At 31.1% G+C, this 15,943-nt stretch overlaps 3 protein-coding genes across 4 annotated transcripts; 2 read left to right on the forward strand and 1 right to left on the reverse strand.

Annotated features, from left to right (window-relative positions):
* Positions 1 to 1,979: 1,979 nt before the first annotated feature.
* Positions 1,980 to 4,746, reverse strand: LOC143202144 (salivary C-type lectin 2). Its single transcript, XM_076413434.1, has 3 exons — positions 4,485 to 4,746; positions 2,169 to 2,403; positions 1,980 to 2,111 (listed from the first exon to the last, which is right to left on the reverse strand). Exons 1-3 carry the CDS (start codon positions 4,696 to 4,698, stop codon positions 2,069 to 2,071), a joined length of 492 nt encoding a protein of 163 aa, XP_076269549.1. The 5' UTR covers positions 4,699 to 4,746; the 3' UTR covers positions 1,980 to 2,068.
* Positions 4,747 to 7,767: 3,021 nt separating this feature from the next.
* Positions 7,768 to 10,172, forward strand: LOC143202148 (salivary C-type lectin 2). 2 transcript variants are annotated; one of them, XM_076413443.1, is made up of 3 exons: positions 7,768 to 8,033; positions 9,675 to 9,909; positions 9,956 to 10,172. In XM_076413443.1, the coding sequence occupies exons 1-3, from the start codon at positions 7,823 to 7,825 to the stop codon at positions 9,966 to 9,968; spliced, it is 459 nt and encodes a 152-aa protein (XP_076269558.1). In that variant the 5' UTR covers positions 7,768 to 7,822; the 3' UTR covers positions 9,969 to 10,172. The 2 variants fall into 2 exon arrangements, with proteins under 2 accessions (XP_076269558.1, XP_076269557.1); XM_076413442.1 differs by having other exon boundaries at positions 9,969 to 10,172.
* Positions 10,173 to 11,215: 1,043 nt separating this feature from the next.
* On the forward strand, positions 11,216 to 15,389 carry LOC143202160 (perlucin). The gene is made up of 2 exons (XM_076413456.1): positions 11,216 to 11,464; positions 14,969 to 15,389. Exons 1-2 carry the CDS (start codon positions 11,254 to 11,256, stop codon positions 15,205 to 15,207), a joined length of 450 nt encoding a protein of 149 aa, XP_076269571.1. The 5' UTR covers positions 11,216 to 11,253; the 3' UTR covers positions 15,208 to 15,389.
* Positions 15,390 to 15,943: the final 554 nt, after the last annotated feature.

A 15,943-nucleotide genomic window follows, 5' to 3' on the forward strand; every position in this document is an offset into this window, starting at 1 on the left:
GTGATGGGATATTACGATAATTGATAGCAATGATAAATATAATAGGATGAATTATGACATATGCAGAATGTGTATCGTTTGGACTTTGACAGTTAATTGTGGTTGTATCAGAAACAGCAATATCTACTATTAATATATCCACCATCATTCTTAAACGTTCTTAGGATAAAGCACTAAGAAACATCATTATTGCACCCAGATACCATATAAGCGTTGAGGTTATTCAGCTCCTGGACAATACAAACCTTATAATATACAGTGTTACTAGTACAAAGTAGGGTATAGTGCTGGTGCTACATGTAAATTTTAGTGTAGTTAAGTTAGAATACAGGGCTAGTGGGTAGAAGGCCTTCATTTAAATACCACATATTGCAAACAAAATTGCCCATTAATCATAAGATATGTATTTATTACTGAAGATCAGATTGTAAAGGAACTGCTATAGTTGCTTAAGCTAGAATAAAAGCTAAAGTTATTAAAGTAAAGTTCTGTTATCCAGCTATATGTAAATTGTTCAAAACTGTTTGTTTAGTCAAAATTTAGTTCCGTAGCAATATTACGATATGAAATATGTCGGTTTATCTTGGCAAGTTTCGGAATATCCGTGTATTATTAACGATTGACTTCTTAGAGGAGGTTCATCATTAACATCGAATTTTCCGAAATGAAAACAAACAAACTAAAATTAGTGTTCACTTAATTCTCATTTATAGCATGTTCCGCATTAACACTATACAATTTTAAGTAAACAAGTAAGGTAAATATTTGAAAAGAAATGAAAAAGTCTAACGTGATTTGATATTATCCTTTGCAAAACGCAATAATATTTGACTCAGAAAAATAACGACGGCATTCTTATATTTGGAATGTTATAGAGACTGTTGTAAGAGATATCATACGTTAAAATCATCTATTTTGGAAAAATCAAATTACCATTTACCCATTCTAAAATAAAGTATAATAATTTATGTATTTAGTCAAAACTTATAATAAACATAGTTCTATGAAACTGTTAAACATATTAATGTAATAATGGATATTGAAACTTACTTTCTTTCTCATTTCTTAGCAAATGTTCGACCATTTTGTATTCTTCTTTAGTTATTATTTCGGCAGGTTCGAACCCATATTGATGACATGTTATAAAAGCATCATGAAATCCTGTTTTGTGTCTAGACACCATACATTTTTTTTGATGATTTGTAGCTATGGACACTTACACATATAACAATCATTATTATGAAAATTATACGCTTTAGATTCATTGTATTAGTATCTTGTTATATTTTAGTGCTATTTTTAATCCATATATATAGTAAATGAAGTTTGGGGAGATTAAACTGTTAAACTGTGGGATATATTACAATAACAAATATCACACATAAAGCGATACGTATTTGAAACATTTGTTAAATAATTCATGTCGTTTTTTGTTTAAATATTCACTAGTAGCTTAGATACATATAAATGTGTTAACAATATCGTTTACAGCTTAAACATAATTAAATATTATGTTTATATATATTATATATTTTACCGTAAAATGACGATCACTGAAGCAAGATTTTAGTATCTCATAATCCGAATGAAGGAAGAAGTTTTAATATAACCTGCAATCCCTTTTAAGTCCATATTTATTTTGTTAACAAGTCTACGCACTTGTTCTTTGGTTCCTTGCTTTTTGTGAAACCCTAATTGGTGTTCCGGAATGATATTTTTTTTTCGTTATACCTGTTTTTTTCCATTATATTAAATATTTTCTCAAAAACATTTAAGATTATCGGTAATAAACTTATACGGTGGTAGGCGATGATATCGAAGGAAATTAAAGCAGTATAATATTTGGCCAGTTTCTGTGAGTACTTAATTCACCAACAATCGACGAAACGACTATTATTATTGTGACAAAATTGCAAAAAAATGTAGGTGACGCAAAGGTCTCCAGCTCATTTAGCAATTAATAAATAAAACTAGGTGTATTTAAAATAAATTGTAATGTATATTAATATGAATAATATATAATATATTAATATGGTTGCCTAGGTATACTTTTCCGTTGTTGATTTATCTATAAAACAGATACTTTGTTTTCCTCATACGTGGAGCATGGTCTAAAATAAGTTCATCATTAGGTATTTGTTGTATATAAAATAAATTGTTACACTTACTCTTCATTATATTGACAAAGAAATCGTTGATGTGAATTACAGGGCATATCGTTCCATGCAAAATGTCCCAAACTTATTTGAAATATGTGTAAACAATTTTCATTGTTTTTATAATTATCTGGTTGGCCCGATGAAAAGTTAGTGTAGAATAATTTCCTCCCAGAATTTAGCCAGTAATATGTTTGCTTAGAGTCCAGGTTGGTTGCAGATGTCCAGAATCCATATCCTGTTCCAACTGTTAACAAAAACTATATTTGTTCCTTTTCAATTTACTAAATATTTAAATAGACTGATACATTTTAACCTTTTTGATATATTGTTAATCAACAACGCAGTTGCTTATATATATTTATAGACTTTTAATCAAATTAGATTAAAGTAAAATTTAAAAATGGAAACAAATTGCTTCCAGTGTTTCATGATAACAAGTCAGGATAAACTTAATCCGTTGTCATGACTTGTCACAATACGAACATGTTTTTTGAAAAATTTTGGTAGTTTGATCAGGTATCAATACATAGATTAATATAATAGAATAATAAATATAATAGAATTAATATAATAGTAGAGTATAATAGAATAAGAATATATAAAAGTTGAATATGCTAGAATACAGTTTTGTTAAAAATAGTAAATTTCCAATTCCATAATGATTTTCCTCAACTGAATTCAGTTACGTGTAAAACATTTAAAAGTAGACATAATGTCCAGCGCTATTGTAATTATCAGCGACACTCAGCTAGAGCAAATATAGAATCATAATTAATTGAGTTTCGAGAAATTAGGACAAGAATGTATTGCCAACAGTCGATTTAGAGAAGTTGCAGGATCTTTAGGTTCTTATAGATGGCGTGCCTAACTGAAAACTAAAATGTATAAATTTCAAACGCTTCTTTTGCTAATCAAGCAAGGCAAGGAGGGTTTCTTTTGGACTGGAGCTACTGTTTAACATGGGCTCCAAACCACTGTACTCAGTACTACGCCTATCGACTGGCCCAGTGACCAACTTAGAGACTCAGATAATCTTATAAATCTTACTCTGCCTGTTTACTGGCGTGACTGGGATGGTTATTCCTTGTCGAATTTTTCACTGTTGCCTATAGAGATATTTACAATTACAATCACAACATCCACGCCCCAGCAGTATTCAAACTCGGGATTACCGCAACAGTAGGAGTACCATCGTTGTATCGCCTTGACCACCTCATTGATTTCACCTCAAAAGAACGACGTGTCTTTGGAGGATCGACCCATTTTGGGTACTTTTATAAAACGTGGAAGTCAGGACAAGCAGTAATGGGAAGGAGCAAGGTTTGGAAGGGTAGTACTTCTCATTTTAAAGTTTTCTAGTGTATCTTTGTCGGTTTTGCAACATTGTTCGAATGTTTTCATGCTGAAGATTAATATTGTTGTGCCTTTACTCGTATTTCGGTTGTTTTTACGTCGCGCAGTAGTCGCTCAAAAGCATCAATTGTAGCGATTCCCATTGATGGTTCTATTAGATTTTAAAAGCTGATAGTAGATCTGATCCAATCCAAGCTGATCCCAGACAATACTTGGATCTATTGGCTTGGATTTATGAATATTCGGCTTTATTGTTGATTTTGATGAATAATCAGATTGTAGCTATAATTTTTTCGCTTCGGTCTGCATGGATTCATTTTTCGTCATCAGTAATGTTGGGATTCAAAAAACTTTGTTGTTGTTACAGCACAATTTCACCTATGACCAAACACCTTTTAATGTCTCTTGGCTTCAGTTCATAGGGCACAAAATATCCAAGCTTTTGTATCATTCCCAAGTTCTTTAAGCGATTGGAAATAGTTTCTTATGTTAATTTTAACACATGTGCATATGGCTCATATGGATTATCATCGAGTAATGCCTTTAAATCCAAGCATGCAATTTTTTTTCCTCTCCAGAAAGCTCTGTAACTTCTGTATCAAAATCACGATTTTTAAAACGGCGAAATCAGTATTTACATGTTGAAATTAATGGAGCATGGTTGCAATGAGTTTCACATAATATTCGATGACCGTCAACCGTTTTTTCTCAAATTGAAGTAAAAATGTAAAAATCGCCCAAATGCGTTTTAATCGGTACAAATGCTTAAATATCCTCAACGCAATGAAAACATTTTTTGTGGACACTTTGATAAAATAACACGTACTGAAAAGTAAAGTGAAGTGAAGTGAAGCTTTTACATGAAGTTGGTTACAAATGTGCCAGATGCGATTTAGTACATAGTTATAACATCTGCTTTAAATCGTTTGAAATAAATGTATGGGTCCAATATAATATAAATCAACAACTTACTTCCTTTCTCATTCTTTAATAAATTCTCAACGGTCTTATGTTCTTCTTCTGTTAGTATTTCGGCTGGTTTGAACCCATATTGATGACATGTTATAAATGCATCATGAAATCCTGCTTTATGTTTCGATGCTATGAACTTTTTTGAAGACTTACAGCCACTGGCACCAAGAAACATAAACACTATTATCATGAGAACTACACCTTGTACGTTCATGATATTAGTAACTAAATACAACACAAACTTAACATAATAGCATGGCACATACATATATATGTTAGCGAATTAAATCAGAGGAAGTAAAAACAGCGGGAAAAATATTGTGATAATAGCAATGTGCCTCATCGAGTGATAAATATATTATGGGAAAGGTTAATGTTTCTTCTATGGGCTTACGATTCATTTAATTAATAGTTACATTATCAAGTTTTCAAACTTTGGCAATTTAATGATATTTCGTATAGGAAAGAAAAAGATAATGTTTCATCACAATTCGTTTTATTTACATACACCAATAATACATAAATAAAAAACTTATTATAAATTATCATATGTTATAAATATTATAATTAGGACCTATTAATTAATAATATTGCACGTGGCACTTATTCATAAGGGATTTCAGCAATTTAATGTTTTATTACGTTTTGGCCAATATGCTTATTTTATTACCGAAACGTATTAATCGTAACTAGCTATAAGTATCTATTTTTTTCTAGAACAAAATTCGTTAAAACTTTTTTTCTTAGTATCATCATAACATAATTTAGATGATTTATGTACAAGAAAACTTGGTGTTTTTTGTAAGTTATATTAATAAAATGTGATAATATTATATATAATAGATGTTGAGACGTGGAGAGAAAACAAGGTTTTAAATTAAATACAATTTATTTTCTCTCTTCTTTGAGTAAATTAATACTTAATTTAATAATATAGCAGGTCAATTAGAAAGTCCCCAGCCTACCATAGTAAAACATATTTTTTTTGGTACCACATAATTCCCTTCAAGGGTGATACACTGATTATAGCGACCCGAACTTTTCGATACCATTTTTGCAATATGATTTATCCTTTGCTTCAAAATAGGCCTATTTTCGCCTATTATCTCTTCATTCGACGAAAATTTCTCCCCAGCAAGCATTCTTTTGAGATCTGAGAACAGTTAATAGCTGTTCTCAATCGCTGAGGGTCAGATTGTGGAATACTGTGGATAAGGAAGCAATTCGAAGCCCAATTCATGGATTTTTTTCATCGTCTTCACTGATTTGTGACATGCTGCATTGTCTTGGTGAAGCACCACTTCCTTTTTATTCAAATGCGGCCGTTTTTTGTCGATTTCGTCCCTCAAACGGTATAATAATGCTATGTAATAGCCGATGTTGGTGGTCCCTCCTTTTTTCAAGGTAGTTAATGAACATTATTCCATGCGCATTCCAAAATACAGACGATATAACCTTGCCAGCCGACTGTTCACTGTCCCACGCTTTGAAGCGGGTTCATCGTGTGCAATCCGCTCGGATGACTGCAGATTGGACTTCTGAGTGAATTGATAGATCCATGTATCATCCATTGTTATATATCGACGCAAAAACTTGGGCTTGTTACGCTTTATCATCTTGAAACACTGTTCCGAATTATAAATTGGTCGTTGTTTTTGGTCAAAAGTGAGCTCGCGTGGTATCCACTTTGTACAGATTTCTCATACCCAAGTATTCGTGAATATACACGTTCAGTTGATATTTTTAGAATGTCTGTTGTTTCATTCAATTTCAATTTACGGTAATTCAAAATCATGTTTTGGATCGTTTTAAAGTTTTCGTCGGCAACACCCTCTTTTGAGCGTCCACTGCATTCACCGTCTTCCGTGTTTATTTCACCACGTCTAAACTTAGCATACCAATCCTTGATGGTTGATATCCCTTCCCTCGCTTCATAAAAGCTTTAATTTATACATATATATATATTTATACACGCATCTTTTGAAGCTTAGGGCTAATTAAAAAGCATATGGATTGAGTTCTAGTAAAGCCATCTATGTGTCAGGCTGGGGACTTTTCAATTCACCTGTTTTATATATATATATATATATATATATATATATATATATATATATATATATATACATATTACATTTAAATAAATTTATTAATATGTTATGATTTATGGGGAAAATAATTATGAATTAGATGGAAATGATGCCCTCCCTAAATCGTATGCTTGGTTTGGGATAATAGTGACATATAGGGAATTCTATTGATTGGTTTTGATTCTTGATTAATCCTCAATACTACTTTTGTTTTTCGACATTCTACTGTTTCTGGTCTTCTGGTTCAATTTCAGTAAAATTTTTTCTTCATTATTTTATTAATGCTCTTTTCCATACTGTTAATACTCTCTCTATCAAGGCTGTTACCAATACTGCCCCTCGTTTTCGATGCACCGTGTTTACTGCTGAAGCTCCTCTCTGGAGTCCTTGGTGGTGGATAAGGCCGAAAAGGTCGAAAAAACCCACTTCCAGCTAGAAACCTCTTACGCCGCTAAAACACGTGCGTTTCGGATTTCGAAATTCTCGAAAATTCCACTATTGATCCGGAAGATATCCTAACTAATCCTTAAACCGTCTTGATGTTTATGGTTATAGGTGTCATAAGGTATAACTTCTGACAGGTTTGGTACACCAGCCTCTGTACTTGAAACCCCATTATTCGAAAGACTTGACAACGAGCCGACGGGATAACACATTCTTGGTTGACCTGTTATCACCAAGCATTCGATACTATTCCATATTATATTTTGTCTCAAATCATTGATCTTTTCCCATATCTTAAATATTACAAAACTTAATTAAATGGTCTAACACATTAGATCACTAGACTATACAACAGAAAAAAATAGTACAATTTACGTAAACTTATATTTAAACGATTTAAATAATTAAAATTTCATAATTTTAAGGATTTATAACAGCCAATATTTCACACATGTGGAACATGGACCACATACTTTTGAGTGCAAAAGAACGGTGACACTTATCTAAATATTGTCTGCTGTAAAAACGTTGATAATAAATGAATGATGATTATCTTGACACCAAATTGTGATTATACTTTGTATCGTTAGAGCATATAATCCACCGCCCTCACAAGGTCATTCGAATAGAAAAAAATACTTAGTCCCAATTAGTATACACCCACGACAGGCAGTATCATGAAAAACGGTATTTATTGGAGCGACCTTGATTTTTTATCAATAATACAATTTAATATAAATACTTGAAACAGTTGACAGTCATATATTTCCAATAAATATTTATATTATTTAACAAGCCAGATTCACAATGAACGCCAAAATCGCTTGCCTATTCATTCTTTCATTGGGAGTTCAGATTTCTACTCAGAATAAGTCGTCAAAATATTTAATATCTAACCAGAAAGTACCATTTCATGAGGCATATTTGAGATGCCGCCAGTATGGATTAGATCCAGTTGAAATTACATCAGAGGAAGAACAACTTGAAGTTGAAGAAGCAATAAAACACGACAAAGAATGTAAGTATTAAAATTAATTTAAATTATTTTTTTTATTATATGAAATATTTGAATACGTCGTTTAATGATATACCTTGAACAATGAACTAATTCTAATTACATTACCTTGTTTACTTTCGTGACAAATGAGTAAGTTTACTATAGTTTTTACTGTTGGTGTTTTTATTAAATATTTTCTGGGATATATGATTTGGGGTAATATATTTAGCTGCAATTTACATAGTAAGCCTTTGTTTAGGAAACAAAGTTCTAAGCCCAATTAGAAAGTAACCCTTGCCAAGTATATCAATTTGAAGCAGTAGAAATTAACTGTAATTAAAGTATTTGCATTACGTTTTTGCTTTTAGTCAGCCAATTTGTTCTGTTTAAAAAGGAATTTGATGCCTGTAATGCCTCGTAATATATTATGCACTTCACGATTTTATCGCTATGTATATTACGTTTCTTTGCCGATGTGGACAGTTCTCCAGGACTAACCAACTACTTTTTTTTACCTACCTACTTACTTTTACTTTTTATGCTTGGGGTTGCCGTAGTAAGTTTAGTTTTCATCAATAAGTACAACACGCTACAGCAATCTCTTATTTTTTGACTGCCAAGCAATTAAACAGTGATGTTTAAACGGTTCGAAAAAGCATTTTTAGTAAATTCGTGTCGTAGTCATTTTCTTCTTTTGGACCTTTACCATCATATATAAACTTGTCTGTAATACAAAGAAGGTGTGGTGCCCATATGATCATTACCTATAGCATATTACAACAACAAATTAGTAATCATTTATATAATAGTGAAAACTTTTTTTAAAGAAGAATTCCTTTCTACCAAATACTCAAGAATATTCTTCCTTACCTTTCAAATCATTTGTATGCCCTTTTCGAGCATCACCCTTGGTGTCTTTTTCCACTAATATTCACTTCCACACATGGAAACCTTTCTGGAAATGGAAACAAATGGACTCAACATTGGAAGAGTTAATTTTTCTTATCAGGTTTATGTAATTTATGTAAAACAGTTTTATTAAAATGATCTTGTAGAAGAATTTTCAATTTAACATGTGCAATAACTTTTTGATAAATTTAATTGAGCAAGCAAACGATGTTTATGCTTACAGATAATACATCATTAATTGCAATCTTTATTATTTAAATATTACTAAAGAAGAAAACAGAAATTATTTATTATTCTTTAGCTTCGTTCTGTTCACATATTGGAATGCATGGATATGATGTGCATTTCACGTGAAAAATTTTCCTGAAAACACCTTACAATTACCTTAAAACTTGTATTTAGATCTCTTTTCTCAATTATATTTCTACGAAATTATCCTAAAATTCATTTCGAGTGCACAGAATGTAATGAATTCATAAACAGGTGGCGTTGCCATTTGTGGTAATTTCATTTTTCCTTTCACACAATCCTGGTGGTTCGAGTCGAAATCTCAAACCATTGCAATATTGGCAAATTTTGGTGATTGCACATCTCAGCAGAACGTCTTCAGGGATAATCCCTAAGTTAATTATTCGTTAGTTGGTAAGATTAACGCCAAAAATCGTAATTCCTAGCCCCTTTTAAACAAGCAGTTCTATCCAGATAAACCTTGATTGGTAATTATGCTCTAAAATATGTTATATTTGTTTACAGTGGGTTGGGAGAATGGATTTTACATATTCGCTACCAATTTAGGTAATAAAATATCCTATTATTGGTTGAACACTGGCCGACCACTCTTCTATTCCAAATTCGGCACAGGTTTACCGAACAATGTCGGTAATAAGGAAAACTGTTTGCAGATATTTCAAACTACTTTAGGGAATTTTGTTTGGAATGATGTTCCCTGTGAACATAAACTACGATTCATATGCCAGCACAAAATTCAGTAAGTCGCTTTTACCATTTAAGTTTCCTAAATTATGACCTATTAGTTATTACTTTTAGGATTCCCATAGATACCTTTGATGTAAATAGAGTATCTATATTGTAAATATAATTTAATTGTTACTGTTGTTGTCTATAAATGATTATGCTATTGAGAATTTTACTATAAAAGGTATAAAACAGTTATAGTCAATAACAATTTGTTATATTTGATCTAAAGTATTTGTAAAATATTATTAGCAAAATAGAATATATTTATGAATATTATAATAGTATCTCTTCCTTTCTTTCCTCTTTAGATATTAATTATAATTATAAGTTTTTAAAAAGAGTTTTATTTTTGTGTATAATACGACTTGTGTATAATCAACTTAAGTGCAACCTGAAATGTAAATTTTCGTAAACTAATATTCGTTGTTAATATAAAATTAATGTAAAACTTGCTTATTTTTAAGATATCTTTCTCCACAGCTAAATGTTTAATTATTTTTTCGCGCCAAAATATACACTGACTGCTCCTATAGGGCATTGGGGGTGTGATATTGGAATCAAGTTCTTTGGTGAAATTCTGCGAATTTTAGTAAGGCCAATACAAAAAAAATCAGACAGTATGGTAATCAAACAGCAAACTGTTAAAAAATATTAAAATGCTATTAATCTATTCTATACATCTATGTATGAACGAAAGTGTCTCAAGAAAACGCAAAAGAATTCACACACCGCCTGGTTCATATATCTTGAATGAAATAAGATTAAATGAAAACAGTATTTATGTGTTCAGATATTCAGTTTATTGTGGTTAAGTTCAGAAACGTAATATTTCTTATGTTGTTTTCAGTTGATTGAAAATTAGTCTTCGCTGTCAATAATTGACTACTGAAGTTAATAAAAATATGAATTTTGGACACAAAGTTCCACAGTGATCGATTAAATAGCAAATATATAATTGATTGGTGAAATAAAAAAAATGTAATTACTTGTACTTCACTATATTCAAATAATGCAACATTTAGATGAAGCATAAACTTTATAACTACATTTAACACATACTTATCAGTGATAAAGAATGTTAAGAATTATCCAAGACATGATATGCTGCAAGAGTACTGACAATTTATCAACATGACAATTAACACACTTAAAGAATCATTCATTTGAAAAAAAATACTTTGTTCCAATACTAGGATCCACCCACGACAGGCAGTATCATGAATAACGGTACTTATTCGAGCGACCTTCATATTCTTATCTATAATCCCACAGGAATTTGATATAAATACTCGAAACCGTTGACATTAAAATATTTAAAACACATTTTTGTATTATTTATCAACTTGGATTCATAATGAACCTTACAATCGTCTGTCTATTCATTTTTTCATTAGGAGTTCAGATTTCTACCCAGAATAAATCGTCAAAATATTTAATATCTAACCAGAAAGTACCATTTCATGAGGCATATTTGAGATGCCGCCAGTATGGATTAGATCCAGTTGAAATTACATCAGAGGAAGAAGAACTTGAAGTTGAAGAAGCATTAAAACATGACAAAGAATGTAAGTTTCCCTTAAATTAATTAAATATAATTTGTTTATTGCAACTATTTGGGCACTTGGCAATTAAGTTTACCATGGCTTTTAGTATTAGAGATTTTACTACTAAAAACTTAGGGATATATATGTATATATATTTGATCAGGTGTACTTTGGTTATCACTTAAAATTTTAAAAATCAGGGAATGAAAACTCAAATTGTAATATTGTAATATCGTAATAATAATGTAATATTTTCCCATTTCTCTTGCAACTACTATGTCAAAAAACGATATTGTTGTGGCAGCGATTCAAGCATCGATTTATTTTTACACTTTTTCAGTGTTCCAAAACAATATTAGACGCGACTTGGCTGCATCAATTTGAACAAATATTAATCAAGTGATAAGTTCGCTATGTCCAGTAAAACCACCCGTTCGAGCTGCAATAGTGATATTTTGAAACATTTAACTCAGGGTTGCAAATCAAAAGGATAACTTTGTATCTATTACTTGGTGTTGTTGAGCTCTTTTTAAAAAGTCTAAGTTTATATCACAATATGAATAGAGGTCAACGAGATTTTGTGGTTATGGATATTTCGCTTCGGGGTAGAAGTGAAGAGCTTTCCTGGATTAAACCGTATTTTTTTTAATTAATATTATCGTATTCGGTCTACTTTTTATCTCCAGGCACAATATATAATAGGGAATTTTTCTTTCTTACCAGGCATGCATTATATTATATGGAGAATTATCAGGAATAGCGTATTTAATAATTAGGTTATGCTGTTAAACATTGGTCTACATTGATTGTCAACAATATATCGTTGACCAAATTCAAAGTAAGTTGTTAATATTTACACTTCAAAAATCACAAAAATATTTAAAATTCAATGCAAATTCGCTAAGAGTTTCGAAGTAATATCCTGCTAGGTAGTCTAATTTGGAAAAGAAATGTTTCCTTGTTATCTTATTGTATTTTATAATGAAAATATATTGGTGATCAATGTAAAAAAATTGAATTTGATATTGATAATCAAAATAAAATAAATAATCGAGGTAACAAATGAAACTATAGCACAGGCAATTTTCAACGCATTTTAGTACATACGGGAAGTGGTAAGGACCATATATAAGATTCTTAAAACATAATTGAAAGTTAATTATTTAAAGTAAATTTTTAAACATATGGATCGTTTATTGCAACAATCATTTATTTGTTATACCAACAAATTTTTTCATGCAAACGAACTCTAATAAATTAATTACCTTATAATCTCACTAAATACTTCATCAGCTTTCTTGGCTTTGAATCCATTTTTGCATAATATTCGGGCTTCGACCACGATTTTTCAGGGCTCATTACAATTTCAGTGTCAAAGTATCCACTGTTTCATATCCAATATTATATAAATGATGTACAAGAGCTGGACCATATATATATATATATATATATATATATATATATATATATATGTCAATTAGGTGTTAGATTATATAAAGAGAAAGCAACTAGTCCAGTAAGCCTATTGGTTAAAAAAAAGTATCATTAAACAGTCTCTTGTTGGGACATGAAAAAAGTTATGTTAAAGGAACACATTCTTAGAGGTCTGGATAAGCAGAAACTTGTGATTTATTGAATGATTAATATTTTGCTTCGATCGTTTTGCGAAATTGACTAACTCTAACTCTATTTTAGGTGTATGTGGTTGATCATTCTCCTTGTCTACAAAAACAATCAATTCACCATCTTCGTCTCTAATACTGCTCCTCCTGTTACTACCAGACGTTATTTAATTTTTTTTATTTGGCTTTAAGGCACGATTTGCAACACTTTGAATTATTTGGCTGCTATTTTTTGAAGTACTTTCTGAGAACCAAAGCATTTCGTAAATGGGATGGTAGCAAGACGCCAATATAGCTTCATTTATTTGAGGTGATTGTTTAAAATATTTATCAAATGTTCTTCCTAAATTCCCTTTTAGTTGTGATGCAATAACACTAAAATGCTTCAAATTATAATCAAATTCAAATTGTAATCCTGCAAACGATCAAATCGAATGGGTTAACATAAGTAATGTTTGTCGAAGTTAATTTCCTACAACTATTTTTCTGTATTTTACTAAATAAGTTGCTATATATATATATTATCTATTATATATTATATGGGCCATTATTATATATTTATTTACCCGAATATCTTTTGGAATATTCTCTAATGCGGACACCCATGAATTAGTAATCTTCAGTTAGGTAATATATTCTGTACAGATTTTTTTTATTACTCTTAGTAGTCCCATAATCTACCCAGATGGCAATTAGTATTTGTTATAGTGATATTATGGTTATTCATTAAGTGATCTCCTGTATAAAATACTGTTTTAATTAATTAGTCTTATTCTAACGTCTATGGATATCCAATAATCAGATCGCATGATGTTAGACGTTATCATCTATACACTCCACTCTCACTTCGCATACTTAGCTGATTAGCGAGCACATTGGGATGTACTGGATGTACTGACACTCTTTAGACGTATTTCACACAAACACGTTAAGTTACATCCACTTATTGGTTCCAGAGTGATATCGCGTTGTAGCAGTTAATTTGAAACATAGTACGGATCATTGACAATGGCACCCAACACTTTATTTTGGAACCGTTGTATGATGGATATATTAGACTTGCTAGTCGTTCCCTATAGTTGGATTCCATATGACCAAATAGGTTTGAGTACCGATATATACAATAATATCTTTTTATGTAATGACAACTTGAATATGCGCACGACAAGCCAATACATTTGGTAGAGTTTAAGTCCAAGTTGTTTCCGTTTGGCGAGTATGTGCTTCTTCCAAGTTAGGTGTCAATCTAGGTGCATACCAATATATTTAGCATCCTGTGTTTGTGGGAGTTTGACAATTATTGATATAGACTAGTGGACATATTTTTCTACGGGCATAAGAGTTATATGACTGGATTTTGTTTCGTTGGCTTTTATACGTCATCTTTTCAACCATATTTGTATTTGAATTATGTGCGTATGTGAGAGGCTAAGACTGCCGTGTCGTCTGCGAATATTGCCACAGTGGTTATTTTTTTTGTAGGTTGGTCAGCTCTGTACAGAAGATACAGTACTCGACCCAGTACACTACCTTGCTGAACTCTCGCATATATTGCATGTATTTAGATTATCATGTCCATCGCCTTGTTTTAAGCTAAATTGACGATCTGTGAGGTAAGATTTTAGTAGTTCAATGTTCTCAATCCGGATGAGGGAGAAGTATCTTTAATTTAATCTGCAATCCCATATACCATACTTTATCAAAGGTCTGAAATAGGTCTAAAAATGTAGCTGAACAATATCTTTTGGCTTCTAACTCCATAATTATTTTTTAACAGGTCTATGCGTTTGTTCTATTATTGCATATTTACTGCAAACCCAACTTTTTTGCAAAAAGGATACCTTGAAATATAGTAGAAAATAAAATATTTAATATTTTAATAAAATTTATTTTATTTTTACAGTGGGTTGGGAGAAAGGATTTTACCTATTCGCTACCAATTTAGGTAACAAGATATCTTACTATTGGTTGAATACCGGCCGACCACTCTTCTATGCCAAATTCGGTGTTGCTTTACCAGACAATGTTGGTAATAAGGAAAACTGTTTGCAGATATTTCAAACTACCCTGGGCAATTTTCTTTGGAACGATGTCCCTTGCGAACAGCAGCTACGTTTCATTTGCCAGCGCAAAAATCAGTAGTTAGTTTTTACGACCTAAGTTTCATAAATTATGATCTATTAGTTATTGTTTTTATGATTTCCACAGATTCCTTTGAAATAAACAGAGTATCTATTATGTAGTTATAATTTACAATTTATTGTTGTTGTCTTAAAGGATTCAGTCAACAAATATTTTTAGTAATATAGAATCTATTCTATAAATATTAGTTTTTTGTTACAGAAAATCTTTTAATACAAAATACCCAACATAACACAATTAAATAACTATTTATTGTGTTTTAAAATATATCTTGGTTTTATTTTTTAGATGTAACACTCTGAAGGGATTTGTATTGCCTTTAGCCTGAAAACAGTAGAAAAATTGCTCATGTATCCAATGAGGAGGATCTACCTTTGAATGTTGATCAACTTCGGCTTGACCAAGTTTTGTGGGATTATCCTGGCAAACTCTTCAGTAGTTCTTTTAATCACTGCTTATTTCAATGAGTTTTACCTCAGTTAATTCTCATTTAAATAATGAGAAACCAATGCTCAGGAGACTATAGAGTATTATATAGAGAATCTATATATTAGTAGGCTTGGCGAAAATTTTGAAGACTTTTTCTTATGAAAGCGGTGGCATTTGGAGACCTGACATATGGCACGGTTAAAGCTTATATCGAGGAAGAATTTTTGGAATTAATATTTTCGTGTAATAGGTGCTGCAAATAAATATATTCAAATAAAACATAAAATGCCCAGATCAAGCACCCATG

Source organism: Rhynchophorus ferrugineus, unplaced genomic scaffold, assembly GCF_030347505.1.
Source record: "Rhynchophorus ferrugineus isolate W39M unplaced genomic scaffold, kcgeb_rfMv2 rfM9, whole genome shotgun sequence".
Classification (NCBI taxonomy): domain Eukaryota; kingdom Metazoa; phylum Arthropoda; class Insecta; order Coleoptera; family Curculionidae; genus Rhynchophorus; species Rhynchophorus ferrugineus.